The sequence below is a fragment of the Schistocerca piceifrons genome, chromosome 4, assembly GCF_021461385.2.
Source record: "Schistocerca piceifrons isolate TAMUIC-IGC-003096 chromosome 4, iqSchPice1.1, whole genome shotgun sequence".
NCBI classification, from domain to species: domain Eukaryota; kingdom Metazoa; phylum Arthropoda; class Insecta; order Orthoptera; family Acrididae; genus Schistocerca; species Schistocerca piceifrons.
Genome location: NC_060141.1, coordinates 603,956,662 through 603,979,314, shown reverse-complemented (window position 1 = coordinate 603,979,314; position 22,653 = coordinate 603,956,662). Strand labels below are relative to the sequence as shown.

Here is a 22,653-nt window from a genome sequence, read left to right as displayed (position 1 = left end):
GCTCTCTGTAATCAACAAGAAACATGCGGTCTCACCGCGAGTGTTCTTTATATTAGCTGTACTCCCATGGCTATTAGCAGTGGCTAGAGACCAATGTGTAACTTCGTGTCAGTATCAGAGTTTCTATTTTTTTGTATTCTCATTTGTCAATGTGCACATGTTGTTCCCTGCGTTTACCTTCACCTGAATACTTAGTGGATTAGAGTTGCCAGTTTGCAGCATATTGTGCAAGAATCTGTCAAGCATGACAGAATCCGTTGTTGTCTTATGAAATAGATGTAGCAGTTTACATAGAAGTATTGTGCTGCGCACTTTAATAGATACCTGAAGCTCATTTGTATTATTCGGAGTGTTTCATGTACAAATACCTCTTAAGAGGGTGTGCTGAAAACTAATGCCTCCAATTTATTTATTCTATTCTCAATATCATTTGAGGTATTTCACATCATGCATATTACTTGGTTGACTTACTTTCTTTGGTAGTGCTAACCTCAACAAGTGTGACAGAGCTCAGAGTGGTTGACTGAAGATGGCAACAGACGACTCGGAATTAAGTTGATGAGCACATTAGAAAAAATCGTCAGATGATACAGACATAGTTCTCACACTAGTAAGGCATATCATATGATAGTGTGTACAAGCTGTCATTGCAGAGCTGTGGTATAGAAAACTGTGTGCACAGTGGGGACCTCAAATCAAACTTTCGACAATGACAGTATCAACAAACTGATCTCTTGTTTGGAGAAATTACCAGGGTGACTGTTTCAAAACAAATATGTAGCTGTGAGGTATCAAGAAGCAGAATTTTAATAGTTTGTTTTATTTAAAAAGTTTTAAGAGCTTTTGTGTTGAATTCGGAGGCATTATTTTTCAGCATGCCCTTATGCATTGAAGTTGCATCTTAATTAATTTCATATTGTGTGAACATTTTAATTTTCTGGTTTCTCTAGAATTATTTCTTTAATGCTAATGAGAATACTTCGGTTATTCATTGTGGTATATGCACTTGTATCATGTTTTAGATTTAAAATGTCCCACAGTTATGTTACTTGAACTGTAAGAAATCACTTTTGACAAATAATAATGTTAGAATATCACGTAGGAGGAATTAGAGATGTATTATAGAATGAAGCACAGTGATAACTTATTGACAGAATTTCACTTCTGACCATATTACAATGAGCTGAAGAATGCCATCTGGTTGAGTAAAATGAGCATTAAACCAAGAGCAGTAAGTAGCTCTCATGAAAAAATTTGGTTAAAGGAAAAAATTAAAACTATATTGTTGTTAAAAATCAGGAGAAAAGATTGGTGCTCAATATATTAAATCTCTTCTTCATGAAAATGGTACTGTTGGTCATCCACCAGAGTTGTGCATTATGTCAGTCATTGGCAAATTAAATTAAAATTTTAGGGGTAGAGGCAAGTATGCACAGATGTTAAAAGCTGGTTTTCAGTGACAATGATGTCAAAAGAAACTATAGAAAATACCAAAGGATGAAATTAAATCAGTTATTAAATCACTGAAGAGTAAAAACTCACTTTCAGATCATAAAATATCAAGTAGACTTGTGTAGATTGTTACACCATTGATCATACTAGGTTTCTTTTGCAATGTCTCCTTTGGGTGTGAGCAGTTGACTCCAATTTCCCACTGCACGCCTTGGAACTTAGTAATCAGTGAAACAATGCCACGCCACACATCCCACCCTCCCTCATCCCAATAAATAAAAACAAACCATACACATTTAAAATTTAAATGTAAGTGGGATGTTAAAGTCTGTTTCTTCTTTTTATGTAGAATCTTGGCAGTGGTTTTTCATTGAGAGTGTACCTTGAGAGATCCTGTTGTTGCCAGTGTCTACTGTGAGTCTACTTCAGTAAGTTAAAAAAACAACTGAAAATGCTGTTTTGAAAATATAAAAACCTAGGACACACAGAAATTGTTAAAATCCTTTGGCTGGGAGGTTTAGGCAGATTTATCAGTTTTTGTTGTGACTTGAATATTTCTACAATTAAAGTTGTTTTGGAGTAGGAAAACATTCACATAAAGAAAGTGCACAAAAAGGCAATGAGCCACAATAAAATGGCCAGGCAAATGGGTGGGACACCTACAGGACACAGAAATAAAACAGCTCACAAAATGTGGTGATTGTGTTAAAATATATATATATATATATATATATATATATATATAAAAACAAAGATGAGGTGACTTACCGAACAAAAGCGCTGGCAGGTCGATAGACACACAAACAAACACAAACACACACACAAAATTCAAGCTTTCGCAACAAACTGTTGCCTCATCAGGAAAGAGGTAAGGAGAGGGGAAGACGAAAGGAAGTGGGTTTTAAAGGAGATATATATATATATATATATATATATATATATATATATATATATATATATATATATATATATATATATATATATATATATATATATATATATAATAACTTTAGGCGAAATGTAATTCTTAAAGAATATTTTTGTCTTCCAGTTGAAATGGTATACCATAGTGTGTTTTGCATGCTTACTGTAGTAAGATTTTGTATTGAATTCCATGGATTGACTGTATGCCAGTTCCACTAAAGGATGTCTCCTGTAATAATAATTTGTTATAAAACAGTGACTCTCCTTACACAAGCTGATCCTGCGCTGTTGCAGGTTGAAGATGAAAGTAATGTGCTACAGGATGGTACATTAATTGACCTTTGTGGTGCCACATTGCTGTGGCGTTCAGCAGAAGGTCTTTCTAAATCGCCTGTAAGTATTGTATAACCAGAAACTGATAGTTGTAATATTTCTATTTTTGCAAAAATGTTGGCAGCTGTAGCATAATGCAGTCATAACTTAGTGACATTGTTGGCAATGCAATAAACAACTGCCTGGTGACAAGATTTGTTGTGTATCTGACTTAGTGCAGTCTGTTTTGTGTTACTCTATTAACTCGTTTAATCTGTAGAAATCACAAAATTAATTCAACAAGTAGTTCACTGGTGTTGTTAAGATATTTTCAGCTCCCAAAAGGGCACATCATGTTGCTATTTCAACAATTGATATCCTCTCCAGAGGTCTTAAACTTCAGTGACTGTTGGCAGTCTGCAAGGAATGGAATAAATGATATGGGTAATAAATCTCTCATTTTCAGCCAACCCCTCCTAGACAGATCCAACAGGTTGATGTGTTCTTGGTGCAGAGTCGTGCCAATGTTCCCCTCATTGTCTACTATCTCTCTGCCCATACATTTTCCATAGGATTTAGGCATGATGCAGGAAAAGGCCAATTAAGAAATCTTATTCTGTTCTGCAAACCACTGCTGCACAAACACAGACATGTGTATAGGAGACAGGCCCCACTGGAAACACTATACTTCTTCAGAATGCAGTTGTCACACTGATGGGACTATAATATTACTTGTGATGTTGGTGTACTGGGCAGCATCAAATTGACCGTACATCATGTGAAGCAATCAGCCCCAGACTGCCACAGTCACATGGCTACTGGAAGATGACTCATGGAGATATTTCGGCTCAAAACTGACGCCTTATGGTCTTGATGCTCTTACTGGTTTTATCTATCATCATGCATTGCACTCAGGATTGTAATAGTGTGCCTGAACCTCACAAGAGTTCTAGTGTGTTACCATGTAACTGTGTGGATAATTCTCACGTATTATGTCGGACAGAAGTAGTAAATTTAAGTTTTCAACTTCAGGGTGGTGTTCTCCACTAGAATTGGATCTCATTGATTTATAGTGAAAATTCTGTTGCTTCTTTTGTGGGCAATCAGCTGCACATCATCGAAATGTTTTTCTATTTTTGAACCAAGAGACTGTATGTGTGGTGCTGGTGGTGGTGGTGGTGGTGGTGGTGGTGGGGGATTCATATGGACTTGAACATCAGACACTTCACATGATGTGAAGTCTGCATGTTGTTTATTTAACTGCAGTGATTATTTTCAGACTTTTATTTATTTAGTTTAAATGCACTATACGTTTAGATATTACCTGCATATTCTATTTGCAGAAAAGATTTTGTCTCTGTGTTCCAGATCTTTTCCAAGCTCAGTTTCCTGTAATTTTTGAAGTAATATTTCCTTGTCTGCATATTCCCAAAATAAATATAAAAATGTGGCTTGGTGCATTTCATTCACGTCAATGCTGTACCAGAACTTATTAAGTCTGGCCTCAATTTCTGCCGACCAATTTTTATGCTGTCAAGTGTTGATGGTAGGGACTTCGAAATTGGCCTGAGGGAACCAAGAAGTCGTGCAAACTCTACCCCCCCCCCCCCCCTTATCACAGTATCCTTACCCCCAATGGAAAAAAGGTTAAAAAACCACAAAACCTCAACAATTAGATGGCTCACATATTAGAGTGGTTTGTAAATTGGTTCAGGACACGTGTGGAAGAAGTTGAACTTCTTGCACAGAGCAGGCTTTTGTGTATGTGTGTACAAAAAACACTTCTTAAATTGACTAGGGCACTGCTGTACTAATGAGTTTAGCCCCCTCTGGAAGAACATGAAGTGGATGAGAGCTAAATGAGTACTTGTGCTCTTCATAAAAGAAAGGTCCTCCTCACCTATATCTCTCGACACTACCTTGAAAGTATTTGTTGCAGGGTATGTGTAACATAGTTACTGTGAGTTTCCTCCATTGCACTTTTCACATTCATGGGTCAGTTGGCCTAACTAACAACTGTCCCTGTAGGAGGGTGAATTTTAGTACAGACTGTGTGCTACGGGGCCCTTCTGGTCACTACTTCTTTTTCTGAATTCATCTACTAAGCAGAACAGTTTTCAAAAGACAGCTGCTAAGATGGGTGCTCAACAAGGAAAAGTGCATGCTGTATAACAAAGTAGTTGCATTGGAATGTATAGACTATGTCCAGGAATGAGCGGATCGTGTCACCAGCATGATCCACCACAGTACTGATGCATCTGTGCGGAAGTGTTAAGGAGAAGACAGCTTGTTTCATAGTAGTTCGGGACGTTGCTGTAAAGTGGGGGAGAGCTGTACAGTTCTAATGTGATTTAAGTACCAGGCTTCTCGAGACAGGTTGGGTGGCAATGGCAAATAAGACATCATTTAATTAAGGAGAGTGACAGTTCATGAACTCAATTGATCTTTGAAGGTTTCAGGAATTACTGCAAACAGTCACTATTTTTTCTTCAATTTTTATTTATTCATGACCGGTTTCAAATCACCTGGCGATTCATCATCAGATGGTACAGTTTAACAAGACAGTTGCAGTGTGCCAAATCCAGAATGGATAAAAGTTCAATTGATCTTTTCTCTAAACTCGTATATGGAGACAATTACAAGGTTTTCACAGAATGGTGACAATTGCTCTGTTGCTGTTGTAATAAGAAATGGGAGCTTCCTGACCAGCAATAGAGACACTGTGCAGATCCTGGGGAGCACTTTTCTGAAATCACTACTATTGCCATCCGAAATCTGGTTTTCTTTCACTAGCAAGTGGTGAAGTAGTTCATAACTGTCTCCTTCACACAAACAGTGGTAGCAAAAGACAGCAATAAATTTAAAAAAAATCATACTCATATATACTCGCAAAACAGTATAACATAACCGTATTAACTAACTAGTACATGAATTCATAACTATGAGACGTGTTGAAACATCATTCAACATTCTTGTTTGGAACTTATGAGTTCGCTTGCAGGTTGTGACATTTGCAGGACAAACTCCATTTCAGCAAGAACAACCAAATTGTTAAGAATAAATTATTGTACTTATCTTAGTCTCCTCCAAGTTGAAAATGCCTTGTGTGTTTCCCAGGTCCTCTAAAATGTTGTGTAGAGTATGTTTAGTATCCTCAGTTGTCTTTCAAATAAAAATGCTGGCTGTAAAATTTATTATATGTGCACATTTATTCACTGGTAGACTAATTGATACCCAGTGTGATACATTGCACAATACCAAGTAGTGTTGGACAATAATTATAAATACAGTGTCTTTGACAAATAGGTTCATCTAAGATCTCTTTTTATAAGTAAGTATTGAACTCGACTCTTGATCTAACATACAATCCAAGGCTCATATAATCTTGGCTAATGAAGCAGGTACCTCAAATGGAACCAACTTTGTATTGGTAATATTTTACACTTTGCAAAAAAGTTGTGTACTTCCTTATCTCAGGAGCTAAAGGTATTTGGTGGAATCCTGCAGTTAAATCCAAACTAATCATAACTTTATCAATTAAAATTTATGTAGTAACTCGTAGATGTTTTTCAGCTGTGAGATACACTAATTAAAATGTGCAGAGTCTAACACCAGTCTGACTCCTCCATCACACTTACCAACTAAAACTAATAGGTTGTTGAATTCACTGTTACTTCTTTCAGTGATTACATAGTTCTCAAGTTTCTGTGATTTTTTTTTTTTTTTTTTTTTTTTCAGTAGCAGGTATTTTTTTGTGGCCTAAGGTAGAAGGGTTAATGAGGATTTAATCTCGATGCACTCTCAGAATTTTTCACACTACCACGAACATCATTAAACACATTACCTTAATTCTGTAGTAATGACTGTAAAGTTTTTGCTTGTACTACATCTAACCCTTTAGCCAGGGACACCTTTTCCTCAACTAATGTCATATACTCCTCACCTTCACTTCTTCTCTTGTTACTATTCTCAATTAAGTAAGCTTCTTAATCTCAACAAAACAGGTTATTAATTTTGTTGTCTAAATATACTTTATTGTCTTGCAGGAGTTTCTCTTGTGTTGAACTATCATTTCAGCTTTTAATGTACAGGGATCCCTCTTTCCAATACACCGCTGTGTTTGCTTTACGTGACAAATCAGTTCCTTGAATGACATGTTTGTGGTGTTTATGTATCACAAGAAAACCATGGTTATACACTGCCCTACTGACTTCAGATGCAATTTGTTTTTTGTGCTTACCTGTAGCTCCCCTGACCTTCAAACCAACCACTAGTGTGTCATTGTAATTTAGTTCCTTCTTAAGTTATTTGCTGAGTACTTTTGATATGCCAAATACTTGACTCCCTGTGTCTATCGTGCACCTCTCTTCCCGTACTATAACTTTCACACTGATGAGCAAAAACATTATGACCACCTGCTTATTTATTCATCTCTGGAACAAAATACACCACTAATTCTACGTATCAACGGTCCGACAGTTTGTTGGTAGGTTTGTGGAGTTATGTGGCAAGAGAAGTCTAGGCACAGGTCATGTAATTCGTGTAAATAATGGGTTGCTAATTTGCGTACACAGTGATGGCACCTGATAGTGCTCTAGATGGGTTAGGTAGGATTTAAATCAGGCGAACTTGGTCACCAAGACATCAATGTGAGTTCACTACAATACTCCTCAAGCCACTGTACTACAGTTCTGGTTTCGAGACATGGACAGTTATATTGCTGAAAAATGACATCACCATCAGGGATGACATCAGGCATGAAGGGATGCAGCTTGTCTTCGATCGCTATTACAGGTCCCATGAAAGCCGAAGAGAATCTCTCCTGTAGCCTACTACTACTCCCACCAGCCTGCATCCATGGCGCACCACACATTTCAAGCTGACATTCAACTTGACAATAGCGTTTGTGGAGTCGGCCAATAACCTAATGTAGCAGAAATGTGATCACCCGAAGAGGCAACACACTTCCATTGATCAGTTGTGCATTCCGATGGTCATGGTCAACATGTGAACATATAGGGGCTCCCATGTTCAACAATGTACAACGAACAGTGTGTTCTGAAGCACTTGTGTGTACACGAGTATTGTGCTCTTTTGGAAGAACATGCGACAGATCACCATCTATCCTACTTTTCAGAAAAGACAAGCCTCCAAACCCCACATTCCTTGAAGAGTCGTGGATGTCCTACCATTTTGTGCTTAATGGTAGTTTCACTGTCCTGCTACCTCTTTCCGTAGATGCTCATCACAGTAGCACATGATAAAAATCTACCCTTTGTCAAAGTTGCTTATCTCAGTGGATTTCCCCATTTGCAGTCCCTATCTTTGCCAGGGTGATCCCCATCTGTGTCTGCTCCACTTACATACTTCTGTTACTGCGCCACATGCTTGCAGTGCCACCAGGCAGCATCCAATGTTGCGGTGGGCAGCGGTCATAATGTTTTGGCTTATTGGTGTGTATTGACAAATTCAATACCTTTACTTCTATTGACATCAGTCACACTTTCAATTAGTTTAATGCTCACTTCAGAATTGTGATCCCTTTCCATTTTCTGAATGTCTACATTAATTGAATTTTCGTTAAGATTACTCAGTGTTTCTTTAAAGTATTTATAAAATACACTTTAATATTTCTTCCATCACTCTGGATTCAGTTGTTTACCTATTGCTGCCAGTTTTTCCCAGAATGAATTGGTATATAATACTTTTCCAAAAGAATCCAAATTTTGTAAGGAAAACTCACATTCCTCCCCATAGCAATATTTTGTTTCACACGTTGTGAATTTTATTCATTATCTAAATGATCTTCAACCTAATTCCTATCTGTCGTGAGCAGAATTAGGTGTTTCTAAAGCAATAGGCGTAAGATAATCCACATCTTCTGATGACCCCTATAGCATCCAATAGCTTTTCACAGTATCTGGAACTTTTTTCCTTCTTCCCTTAAACTACCATGATAACCTAATTATTCTTCATCTTCAAGTCTCAACCTCTCATCTTTATTTAACCTGCTACTCCTCAGAAAAATATCAATTATCACATTGTGTACTATGGCCTAATCCTTCTGCTCAAGTGATTCTAATTCTCGGCTTTCCTCATCTCGTAGTAAACCCCAAATTCTTAACTGAACAGCACGTGTAAATCCCCTTTTTCTAAACAAAACTCAGTACATACTATTTCTTTTCTGCTTTGGTTGTCTAAGTGTTACAAAAACCACCCCAAAATCCTTGGTTATTGGGGCCAGATGTATTCCCTCCCAGCCCCCATTTCTATCTATACTACAGTTCTGATTTCCTCACTTGTGTTCTCTCTTGGATGCATGAGTTGTTCAGCTGATTGTGCAGTAGTTTTCACACTTATTTGCCCTTGCTATCTTCAGAATTCAGTGGATTACATTTTTCCCGAAAATCTGATGGTAAGTTGCCAGTGTCGTAGATTCTACATGCCAACTTCAATAAGTGTTCGATTGCTTTTACACCCAATAATGTTAGAAATTCTAATAGACTCTTGCCTGTTCCTTCTGCCTTATTTGATCATGAGTGTTTTAATTCTGACTCCAGTACTGGATCCTCTAGACCGATGACCTCACTGTTTGGTCTCTTCCCCCAAACAACCCAACCCAACCCAACCCAACCCACTCTCTCCTCTGCATTTGACTGTTGAAGTCCCTTTGGACTCTCAGTGCCAGCACCCTTGTTTTTAATTTCACTGAAGATTGTTTTGAATTTTCTGTATGCTGAGTCAGTCCTTCCAGCCTTCATTTCTTTCTCAATTTATTCACATCTTTCCTGCTGCCGCCATTTGAACTCAGCAGCCCTGCACTTCATATTTATTTCAGTCCTAAGTGATTATCTTTCCATATTGCTGTCTTTCCCTGAACATTTTTGCACTTCCTTCTTTTGTCAGTCAGTTAAAGTACTTAGGAGTTAACTTCCTTGGACCTATGTTCGACTGCCCAACATCTGTGATTGCCCTTTTTAGCGATGTCCACTCTTCTTCAACTTATCTTCCTTCTCTGGTATCCCATATCACGGTATTCACATTCTTAGCAAACTTCAAACAGGTTTCCTCATTCATCAGTACCTCAGTATCTTAATTCCTTCCACACTGATTTTCTGGATGAAACTCACAATTGTCAGCCTTCTGTTCATCATTACTAAATTATGATCAGAGTTTTTGTATGCTTACAGGTACACTATGCAGTCCAATATCTTATTTCAGAATCTCTTCCTTATTGTGGTGTAAGCCAGCTGGAATCACCTTGTCTGTCCTGTCCTTTCATACACAACATCCTCTTGTGATGCTTGAACGTAATATTTGCTGTTATCATCTGAAATTTATTACAGAACTCACTGATATTTCTCCTCTCTCGTTCGTACTACCAAGCCCATATTCTCTCATAATCTTTCTTCCACGCCTTACCCCACAGCTTCATTCCACTTCTCCATGATAGATTTTTGTTTCTGTACTGAATTACCCTTTCGGTATCCTCATATACTTCGTCTCTCACTTCATCTTCTGCTTGCGATGTTGGCATGTATACCTGAACTATCACTGTTCACATTGGTTTGCTGTTGAATGTGACTAGAACAATCCTGTCACTGAACTGTTCACTGTAATTCACCTTCTACCCTACTTTCCTATAACTCCCATTATACCATTTTCTGCTGCTGTTGATATTACCCTTTATTCATCTGACCATAAATTCTTTTCTTTTCCATTTCACATCACTGACAACCACTGTATCTAGATTGAGCTTTAGTATTTCCCTTTTCAGATTTTCTAGTTTTTCTGTAACATTCAAACTTGTGACATTCTATGTTCCAACTTGTGACATTCTATGTTCCAACTAGTGGAATGTTACTCCTTCATTGATTATACTATCTTTTTCTTATGCTCACTTCCCCCTTGACAGTTCTCTCCCAGAAACTGAATGGGGGACTAATCCTCAGTCTTTTTCCAATGGAGAGAACAACATGACTTTTTCTCAGTTATAGGCCACATGTCTTGTGAATACACATTGTGTGTCTTTTATGCTGTGGTTTCTGTTGCCTTCTGAATCCTCATGCTGTTGATCATTTCTAATTCTTCTGCCTTTTAAGGGCAATTTTCCACCCCTAGGGCAAGAGAATGCCTTGAACCTCTGTCTGCTCCTCTGACCTCGTCTTTGATAAGGCTGTTGGCAGTATGGAAGTTTTCAGCCACCATTGCTGATATTTTTATTCGAAAGTTGAGCAGTGGCTTGGTTTGAACCTGGGACCAAGGAAATTTTCATTACTAGTAAGAGACACTACCCTCATATCACTATTGTGCTGTAAGTTTCCTCCACCATTTATTCAGTTCATTACATATTTTAAAACACAGCTATAATTTTGGTTTGTGAACAAAAAATGCCAATCGTAAGAAAATAATTTGATTGGTATACTCTTAAGTAAAATAAGTATCCTGGATAGTACAGTAGAAATGCGGTAATCCGGCAACTTTAGGACCTAGACAGTGATAAACTACCGATAATGCCAGATTACTGCATGTCATCTAAAAATAGCTGTGTATAGTATGTGAGATGCAAGGTAAGCAGTGGGCATCTGGCCTTTTATTGTTTATTGTACCATCTCTGCTTCTGTTAAAGTGATAAAAGGTGTACAACACTGTACAAAACAACATTCTAGAGAACAAATGAAAAAGCTTTATTATATACATCCTGTAATGTAATTTAAAAATTTTATGTTATTTTCAGGACAGTGCAGTATTAGATGTAGAAAAGCACTGTGTGTGTTTTATACTTCAATAAATACAGTCTTTGTATATTTTATTCACTTGAAATAAAATCTAATTATCTTCTCTCTCTCTCTCTCTCTCTCTCTCTCTCTCTCTCTCTCTCCCCCCCCCCCCCCCCCCCCCACCCCACTCCCACTCTCCCCCCCACCTTTGGATCGCTTTTCATCTTTACCTGCCAAAGTTGAATGAGACTAACACCAATGTAGGGAGTGAACCAGAAAAAACACACAAAACTTGAAAAACAGTGACCATTTATAAATTTAAATTTAATTTACAATCCCAATAAAATAAAATTGGCACCTGACAAGACTTCTAAAGAATACCTTTCAGAGGTATTACATATGAAAAGTGATAAGCAGATCAAAAGATACAACTGACAATTGTTGCAAGAGTATATGTGGGGCACATAAATGATCACAATAAATTAAACAAATACATGAAAGTGGAGGTATAGATTGAAACAGACAACATAAGAAACAGTGGAAAACTGTGAAGGTTAAGTGAACTTTAGAAGAGAGGCAGTATTGATCTGTATTTGGTCATTTCGTATTGCATCAAGACAGTGGGACAGATGTTTGTTGATTTCAATCAGATTAAGCTTTTGCTCTTTGTTTGCTAAGTGAAGGACATGCAATGGCTGGTAGCTGTGACCCTCACTCAGCAATAATTATCCAACCTCCACCTGTGTTTTATGTTTAGCCTAGTTAGTCGCTCCTTGTCTGCTGGATTGTCCAATAAACAACGTACCACAATCAGGATAAGTAGTTTCGTGAACTCTACTATTGGGCAGCAATTGGATTTATCTTTGCTATTGAAAATACACTAGGCTGTGGTGTTCCTCACATAAAAGGAAATACTGTATTTCCAGGATTCCAGTGCTTCACTACACCCTCTGAATCCATTGGTTAGGTATGGGATTGTACACCATTTCGTGCAAACATTGAAAGAAACAGCAGAGCTAGCATGAAGAGGGGTGTAAGTTTGTATTTTTGTTCCCTATGAAAGATTTAGTCAGCCAGGACAATATTTTGCAGCCATTGCTTGAAGCAATAAATTTTGTCTAACTCTCTCTCTCTCTCTCTCTCTCTCTCTCTCTCTCTCTCTCTCTCTCTTTCTCTTTCTAGTAGGAAGTTATTACTGTATCTATGTCTCTAGTTGTAGTTTGTCTATAAATTTTCGAAACAATGTGTTTCTGTACTCATTTCTGCTGTTACATCTAGTAAGTTTATGAATTTCTTGCCATTCTGAGTTCTTCATATTTTCATGTTGACTATTTTAAGTTAAGAAAAAACATGTTGAGTTGTCTTGTAGTGCCTATCCACATACTTTTCGTTTAAAGGTATTTTAGGTCATAAAAATGAGCAATGCTTTCTGAAATTGTGCTGATTTGTGGGCAGAAGCTGTTCTGTCTCAAAAAAAATTTATTATATTCAAACTGAGAATATGTGCGAGAATTCTGCAGCAAACTAATGTTAAGAATATTGATCTGTAATTTTGCAGGTCCTTTCTTTCACCTTTCTTATATACAGGAGTCACCTGTGCTTCTTTCCAATCACTTTGGACTTCATGGTGGGTGAGAGAGTTGTGAAAAATGCAAACTAAATAAGGGAGCAATACCATAGAATACTCTTTTGTAAAACGTGATTGGGATTGTATTTGGACATGGTGACGTATTTGTTTTCAACTCTTTCAGTTGCTTCTCTGTGCCAGGGATGCCTATTAGTACATTCTCCACACGGGAGGCTGTTCAGTGGTCAAAAGATGGTATGTTTGTGCAATTCTTGTGATGAATGATTTCTTAAATGCAAAATTTAAAGCTTCTGCTGCTACACCATACAGGTCAATGAGTGACTGGATATACACCTTAGACCCTCTTAGTAATTTTACATAGGATCAGAATTTTCTTGGGCAAGGTATTTTGCTAAGGTATGAAAGTGATAGTTGTATGCTTCATGCATTGATCTTTTTTTAGATGTAGGAATCTCTACTAACTTCAGCATGTCATCATTTGTGCATTCTGTTTTGAACCAAGAGCGCAAAAGCCTTTCCTTCCATAGCATTTTCTGAATCCTGTTGTTAAATCGCGGTGAGTCTTTTCCGTCCTTAATCCACTTACTTGACATACTTTTCCAGAGAATGATTTACAGTGTGTTTAAACTTTGCCCACAATTCCTTTATGTCCATCATATTGGAACTAAGTAATGTCCATTCACTGTCTAAATTGTGATGCTAATGACTACTTGTATGTTCTGTCTAGCAGAATACTCTACTAGCCTTGTTGATAGTTTTATTAACTTTTGTACACTTAGTCGCTACAATGACATGGTCACTAATCCCTGTCACTATAATGACATTGTCGACGAAGTCGGGACATTGTCGACAAAGGCAGGCCTGCTTGCAGCTACAAGTTCTAAAATTTTCCTGCTGAGTGTGGACTGTTGAGCTAACTGCTCAAAACGTTTTTTGTAGGATGTGTTCAAAAGTACTTTGCAAGACTGTCTATATCCTCTGCAATGAATTCATAGACGTCCCAGTTTACAAAAGTTGCCTACAACTAATATGGTATAATCTGGTATTTCTGCACTAATTACTATGGACTACTTCTGAATGACTCTAAAACTGTCAGTGGAATTGAGTAGATGGTAAGAAATTCTTACAATTGAGTTGTTTCCACCTAGACCTGTTACGCTTGACCAGATTACTTCATTGCCACACTCAAATTCGACCCCAATAGAGACAATATTTTTGTCAGCTGCAGAGAAAACTCCCCCTCCAATGGCATTTAATCTGGTTTTTTGATATGTTTCGTAAATGGCTAATTATCTTGGAGCTTTCTACTGTGAGCTTCAGCCAGCTCATGGTCCCAAGAATAATTGGAGTGTGAGAGATTTCCTGGAGGGCAGTAAATTTAGGAACTTTGTTACCAATACTTGGATAAATTGCTGTTAAAATTTTGACAGTTGAAGCGTCTTTACTCTGAAAGTGGTTTGATTTTGCTATCTGTGTGTTGACTGGCAAGTGTTCATCAGAGTACCTCAAATTACTGTCTAGCCTAGAAAGCCCCATGTGCATCCCACAAGAACTCTGCTACTCGTGTAGCTTATTCCTTTGTTAGTGCACCCCCTAACACACAAAGGGACACCCTTCGATTCCCTCTTGATAAGGTAGGTCCAAAAATCTGTAGCCAAGGCCATCACAGAGCCAACGAAGCCTTTGGTTGAAACCCTCCACTCAGCTTTAAGCCAAAAGACCCTGACGAACTGTGAGAATGATGCTACTGATTGTTAGCTTGGCTTGCACCCTGCGTGCGAGGCTGACAGCCTTCACTGTTTCTGCCAGCTGCCTGTAATGGCCTCGGAACCCAAATGGCAAGGCATCTTTAGTGCCAGTGTAAGCCACAACTTGCAGATGACTGCACCCTTCATGTTAGATAGCTGCAGGCAAGGCTGCCTCCACATCTTGGATGAGGCTTCTCCCTCCTGGCAGACGTACTGAGTGGTCGTCGGCTTTCTTTCCAATCTTAAACTGTACTCCCCGAAGCGGCTCCATAACATGCCTAATGTTGGAGCTGCTGATAGCTAGCAAACACATGCCCCCATGTCTCTACTCAGACTCTACTCAGATTCTGCTGAAGAAACGGCCACCTCTCCAATTACAGGGCAAATAGGCAAGGCCAGATGACAAGCCTCCCAATTGACCCACCATCTCAAGTGATGCAAACACATCACCATTCGCCACTCACCCTGCGTGAGTGTGGATCCACCACATTGGGTACAGCATAACCTTTGGGATTAACAAGAGACATCTGAGGTGTCCCATATGATACACCAGATTCTCCACCCCATGTTACATCCCAAAGCAACAGCATGAAGACAGCTGACGATAGCCAAAAGCACATTCGGCTGTTGGTGACCTGCGGCCAGCTCCTCCTGCATCCTACCCGTCCTATCAGGACTAACTGAGTAAGTGAACTATAAAAGCACGGACACAAAACTAGATGTGCAACTTATTACCCTCCTGGTGATCTAACAGGACGGAGAAGATTATCTGTCGCAAACAAGGTAGTGGTAAACTACGTGTTCCAAAGCAATTCCCAAACAACTAGTGAGGTCACTCCTATGTGGCTCTTTGGTATAATCTAAATGGATTTAACTTGGAAAAAATTATTTTCCAGTACAAAGGAAAACCCAGTTGAGAAAAGTAATAAATTACATGACACAAGGGCTGGTCAGTACTGCTTCAGGAAGCAGGTGCATGCATAAAAGGTGACAAACTATTTAGATTTCAAAAGTAATAGTTCCCTCCTATCGTAATTGACTTTACTAGTTGTGTGGGAATGGCATTGGAGCACATAGTTTACCGCTGCCTTGTTTGCCTCATATAATCTCCTATGTCGCTGTTAATATGGGTTCATTAACTGACCATGTTGGAGACAGTTGTGCTTACTATTCTAGAAGACTGTAATGTATTCAGTCAGTGCAACATGATTCTCTCTCTCTCTCTCTCTGTCTCTGTGTGTGTGTGTGTGTGTGTGTGTGTGTGTGTGTGTGTGTGTGTGTGTGTGTGTGTGTGTGTCATGATTTTTTTTTCTTCATTTCTTCTGCTTCTGTAAGAATGCCATCACTGCTCTCCTTTACACCTTCTCAGTGTTTTGAGTTTCTTTGTTGAGCTTAGGACTGAGGTACCCACTTAGCTACCTTCAATTAATTCAGAGTCCTAAACAAGTTCAATTTTTTTTTCCTCTGGATTCGTGTTCACTACTTACGACTGCTTTCTCAGTCCGCCAGTTCCACAAACCATAACACTGATGGTAATAGAAGATTCATTGCCAATCGCCAGTCTTCGCTAATTTGTCATCTGTCTCCAATCAGCATTCTTCGCCAACTCGTTCTCCAAGGAAATATGGGGAAAATGTGGGAACAGAACAGAAACTGAACTCCAGATACTTTCCTTTTCTGACAGTTCATCACCTGTTGACTTTCACTAATCATTTTGCTTAATTGACTTTTTCTGAAAAGTGTTTCATTAAATTCTCAGCTGCTACTTAGGACTATGCAAGGCTTTCCAAATTCAAAAGCTATAAGAAAGAACTCTCCATATCAAATGTTCAAATAATGTATGTGAATGCATCCGGATAATAATCTTGACAGTTGCTGATATTTCGAAATATTGGCAGTTGTCGAGGACATTATCGGGCTGCATTGTTTAAAACTATTTGCACACACAGTAAACTTTGTTATAGAGAAGTTATAGTGCACCTGAATGAAAATGTTTCGTTTAAATCTCAAAAACATTTTATGTTGCTGATACATAAATGGAATGATGTTTCCATTAGTTGTATCCTTGTACTTCGGCATTGAGATTAAGTTAGTGATTTAATTTAATAATGAGATGTTTTTAATTTTTTACTTAAAACATTTGGAATTTGGACTATAAGGCTGTTATCTCATCTCGTAGGAATCTATACTGATTAGAGTGGGAGCAATATAGCTGGTCAGTATTTACCTTCAAGATGCAAGATTCTATTTACTGCATAACTACCTCAACAACCCCCCCTTCCCCCACCCCTATCCCCTCTTCAGGAGAAATTTCTTTTTGTTGTAAGTAATGCGACAACTATTGCATGTAAAATTGTATAAATGAATTGTGTGAAGATTTTATTTGTATGCTATACATTTTTTATCTTTCTTTTATCATCGTCTCAAATCCTCTGTACATATGATGATTTTATATTTTTTTCATGTTCCTATATAATGTTGAACTAATGTTTATAGATTTTTAACTTTTCAGACAAAATCGCACTTGGAGAAAATGGTTGATGACTTAAATGCCGGGCGACCCCAATGTCCAGTTGGACTAAACACACTTGTCATACCACGAAGAGTGACTGTGACAATGAATGAATCTGGAGCTGTAAATGAAAACCAGCAACCATATGTGTACCTGAACTGTGGCCATGTCCAGGGTCATCACGATTGGGGACAAGAGGACGATTCTGAAGCTCGTCGCTGTCCAATATGTCTTGAGGTACATGAAAGCAGCTATGATATATAACAAAATGTAGACAGAACTTTAGAAAGAATAGAAACATTGTCTAACAATGAAAGCTTTCATAGAATTTATTATTCGTGTGAAAAATTTGTAGTTAATTGCAGCATGTAATGTCTCAGAATCATCTTAATGTTAAATTTATGTTGAATTTTATACAGAGGCCTTCATTATTGTATGGTACTGGCTGCACCCTGATGTGTGGTGTTACAATTATTCTGAGAAATATTATTTCTCATGTTTGATTGATTAAACTCTGAAACACTGGCTGTCGCTTAAATAACTAAAATATGGAGGTTCTGCATTGACAGATTCAATGTTCAGAGTTACTGTTTTCCATTAATTTTAGTTTAACATTGTTCTTTTCTCTTAAATGTATATACTATACATAGTCAAAGATGCTGAGCTATTGCAGTACTTTCTCCCTTCCCATGCTGCACTCTTACTGTTTTGTTTTTTCTTTCCATTTACTTGATCTATAGGGCAGATTCAGTTTTGGAAACCTGGCTTGTCTATAGCACATAAGTCACGGCTGTTCCCACTTCTTTCTTCCTCGTCTGCCTCCTCACTTTACCAACATTATTTTACAATACTTGTTTCATTTAACTCAAATGTGGGCCCCACATCTGGATTTTACCCCCACTTTTGTGATTTTTTTTTTTTTTTATAGAAATGCGAACTGTACAAGCAGAGCTGCCCAATACCTAAGATGGTAGCTAGTTCAAATAGAGGTCAACAGCTACCTGAATGCATGTAACCGACTGACTACACAGGAAACACATGATTGATACCCAAGCTGTTACTTCCCAGAGCATACCAAGGAGTAGGTGTCTGTTATTTTCGGACACTGGCACTCCAGCCAATGGCCATGAAGCCAGTTGGTCATTGCTATGTCTGGGTGGTGTGTGGTGAGAGCCCTTGACCAGAGTAGGCAGCATGATCTACATCTACATGATTACTCTGCAATTCACATTTAAGTGCTTGGCAGAGGGTTCATCGAACCACAATCATACTATCTCTCTACCATTCCACTCCCGAACAGCGCGTGGGGAAAATGAACACCTAAACCTTTCTGTTCGAGCTCTGATTTCTCTTATTTTATTTTGATCATCATTCCTACCTATGTAGGTTGGGCTCAACAAAATATTTTCGCATTTGGAAGAGAAAGTTGATGACTGAAATTTTGTAAATAGATCTTGCCGCGACGAAAAACCTCTTTGCTTTAATGACTTCCTTCCCAACTCGCGTATCATATCTGCCACACTCTCTCCCCTATTACGTGATAATACAAAATGAGCTGCCCTTTTTTGCACCCTTTCGATGTCCTCCGTCAATCCCACTTGGTAAGGATCCCACACCACGCAGCAATATTCTAACAGAGGACGAACGAGTGTGGTGTAAGCTGTCTCTTTAGTGGACTTTTTGCATCTTTTAAGTGTCCTGCCAATGAAACGCAACCTTTGGCTCGCCTTCCCGACAATATTATCTATGTGGTCTTTCCAACTGAAGTTGTTCGTAATTTTAACACCCAGGTACTTAGTTGAATTGACAGCCTTGAGAATTGCACTATTTATCGAGTAATCGAATTCCAACGGATTTCTTTTGGAACTCATTTGGATCACCTCACACTTTTCGTTATTTAGCATCAACTGCCACCTGGCACACCATACAGCAATCTTTTCTAAATCGCTTTGCAACAGATACTGGTCTTCAGATGACCTTACTAGACGGTAAATTACAGCATCATCTGCGAACGACCTAAGAGAACTGCTCAGATTGTCACCCAGGTCATTTATATAGATCAGGAACAGCAGAGGTCCCAGGACGCTTCCCTGGGGAACACCTGATATCGCTTCTGTTTTACTCGATGATTTGCCGTCTATTACTACGAACTGCGACCTTCCTGACAGGAAATCACGAATCCAGTCGCACAACTGAGACAATACCCCATAGGCCCGCAGCTTGATTAGAAGTCACTTGTGAGGAACGGTGTCAAAAACTTTCCAGAAATCTAAAAATACGAAATCTACTTGAGATTCTCTGTCGATAGCGGCCATAACTTTGTGCGAGTAAAGAGCTAGCTGCGTTGCACAAGAACGATGTTTTCTGAAACCCTGCTGATTACGTATCAATAGATCGTTCCCTTCGAGGTGATGGTAGATATCTTGCACAGTGAGAAAACCCAAGTTATAAGCTAACAGCCGTAAGGTGTCAGCAGTCTCTCCAGACAAAAGTGAAGGTTTCAACATGTATAGTTATTCATCCGAGAGCTTACCCTCCTGGTCCAAGCCGTGAGAGAAAGGCCAAAAGAAAGTGGACTGCAGAAACTTCCTCCCCTCAGTTCCTGTTTAGCACCCAGACTGACAGAGGGTCCTATGTAACTACCAAGCTTATGTTCTTTGTAGGTAATACTGAAAATGTGTTTGGATAAATCGCTTCCTCAGTAAACTATGAAGTGGCTCTGTCTTAATTAAAGCAGCCACTCCTACTCACCTCGAGCATCATTGTCATGCAAGAAACTTGATGATACATCTCTAATCATAAAATCCTATAAGAGCCTTAAAATGGTACAGAGATATACATTTTACCAGGACTTCATGTTTTAGATGGATGGAAACTATGGGAAAACTTGAAGTGAGGGATCCACTTCATCTACATAGAGGCCCTCCAACAACAAGGTTGACACTGGAGCCTTCAACATGACTTTTTAGGGGGTTCACTGCCTGTGAAAGTTACAATCATTGTCAGTCATTGTGATGTGAAGCCATTTTTCCCACTCCAATGGGGTATTTTAAGCGCCAACACTTTGGGCGTACATTTTTACCACTTTATGAGGAACAATACTTTGGGCATACATTTTCCCCATTATACAAGCAACTCGCTTTGTGAAAAGTATGCTTGGCTGCTTCATGAAAACTCTGTCATTCTGTCTATTTTGTGAAAACAATTCCTGCCACTGCCCCCCCCCCCCCCCCCCTCCTCCATGCTTAAAACAATAAAACCCACACTTGATTCCAGAAGTGTGCTGTCTTAACTACAGAACATAAAATACAGGGGCATCAGGTCTCTGATCACCTCTGATATTTTGAAGCTCAAAAGAAATTAAAATTTCTCAGACATCCTATCCCACTGAAATCAAATTTTGCAGCTACTTTCACAACCTAACCTAACCCAACCCCATTCCCTCGACATTGACCTCGACCTCTAGTGGTAGAGTATGTAAATTAGCCCATGGGACTCCAGTGGTTCCTCGACTCCCTGCACCCAGCTAGAGGAGCAGTGTCATCCTCACTATCTACCTGTCACAGAGCTCCCTATAATTGAAAAATTAGCACCCAGACACTTGACAGTGGCCTACGGAGTCATAGACTGTGTATCACAGAACTACTTGCTCCTCTTCAGTTCCTACTGTCACAGCAGACGAGCCTTTGCAAGAGTCCTGATCCTCTAAACTAGTTACGGAGAAGGTAATTCAGTTGACCCTGGAAGCACTAGATTGCCCCTGCTTCATTGGTCTGGAAACCTTTGTTCATTGATTTTGTTCCATCCCCAAATGGTGATGCAGGGATTCTGGGATGCGACCTGTCCTCTTGGCCTTCATGACTAAGAGGATGAGCTTAATGTGATAATTCAATGTAATTGCAGTGTGATATTATTGCACCTGTCACAGACCTGCAAAAGCTAATGCCGCCCTCTTCTGCAATCTTTGTTAATGTGTTTCACTGCAACCATTCTCTAATCCTTCAACGGTACTGTGCTTTCTATCAGGGCAGACCTGAGAGTCTGTGCATTGGTTTGCAAAGATGTCATCAGTGAGTGGACTCCCCTCTGTACCACCTCCAGCAGTAACCCTCTGTGAACCCTACTTACCCCCAGACAGTATGATCTTCGTAATGACTGTACCCCTAACCTGCTTCATTGCTATCCATGACAACTTTCTGACTGTATAGCTTATGATCTCTTCCAAAATCTTGTGGATTCACTGTAGTAGTTGCTGCTCGACAATCTGTATTATAGCGATAGCTTTACATCCTGTCACTTCATTGTGAATGCCGTATAGACCAATTGTTACTTTGCATCTCTAAAGGGCCAGCCAACTGTTGTATACCTCTGTCTTCACTTTTATCCAGTTTCCATCAGACTTTATCGATAAGAATGTTGTAGAAATTTCCACCTTACTCACCCGTACTGCTATTCTAGCAATAGCCATTTCATCATCAGTCAGTGGTGCTGTGGCAGAAAAAAGATATTGCAACCTCAATTCAAGACTATTAAATGATACTGTAATGTCTCAAGCAACATCCTTTGCAGGCTGCCCTCATCATTTTTAAGCAGCTCCATGCAATTTTTTGCTACATAATTAAAAACAGTAAGAAGGCATGCTGGGAGTGTTGTCCCCTCTTTGGGAAGTAAGTGTCTTTAGCCCAGGTTTGGACCAAGCTTAAAAGGTTGTTGGGCTGCCAAAGGTCAACAGCTGTTTTGGGTCTCCTCCTTCATGGTGGTATTTATACTGATATATTGATCCTTGTTGAACACCTTGCGGCCCACTTTGTGATGGTGTCTGCCTTTTCTTCATACCTGACTACCTTTCAAACACATAAAACTCCTTTCAAATTATAAAGGTAAGTATAGACCAGATGTGGATTGAATTCAAAGAAAAAATTGTATTGATAGCAATTGCCAAATAAATTAACAAGCAACAGAGTTGATCCCTCTTGCTACACAAAATGGGTCAGAATGTTGCAGAAATAGTGAAAAAGCATGCCAAATTTAAATGAACACAAAACCTCCAAGAACGGTGACCTTTTACAGAAGCTCTAAATTTACCATGGACTTTAATGTGAGATGTTATAATAGTTTCCACAACAAACCTTTCTCTCTAAACCTGGCAGAAAATCCAGAGAGATTCTGGTCTACGTAAAGTGTGCTAGCAGCAAAACATAATCAGTACCTTCTCTGTGCAATAGCAATGGAAATGCTGTTGATGACAGTGCTGCAAAGCAGCAGAATTTGAAACAAGAACAGCTGGCAACATGAGCAACTTGGCAGTAGATATCCTCAGAGTATTGAAGCAACTTGAATCACTTATAAAAGTAAGTCTTTCAGTTCAGACTGTATACCTGTTAGGTTCCTTTCAGA

General features: G+C 38.9%; 1 protein-coding gene across 4 annotated transcripts in view; it reads left to right on the top strand.

Annotated features, from left to right (window-relative positions):
- Positions 1-22,653, top strand: part of LOC124794874 (protein pellino) — a 451,201-nt gene that overhangs the window by 405,308 nt on the left and 23,240 nt on the right. For all 4 annotated transcript variants that reach the window (XM_047258555.1, XM_047258553.1, XM_047258554.1 and 1 more), the window contains 2 exons: positions 2,671-2,769; positions 17,257-17,493. In XM_047258555.1, the coding sequence (XP_047114511.1) occupies positions 2,671-2,769; positions 17,257-17,493 (336 nt within the window). The remainder of the gene's footprint in view (positions 1-2,670; positions 2,770-17,256; positions 17,494-22,653) is intronic.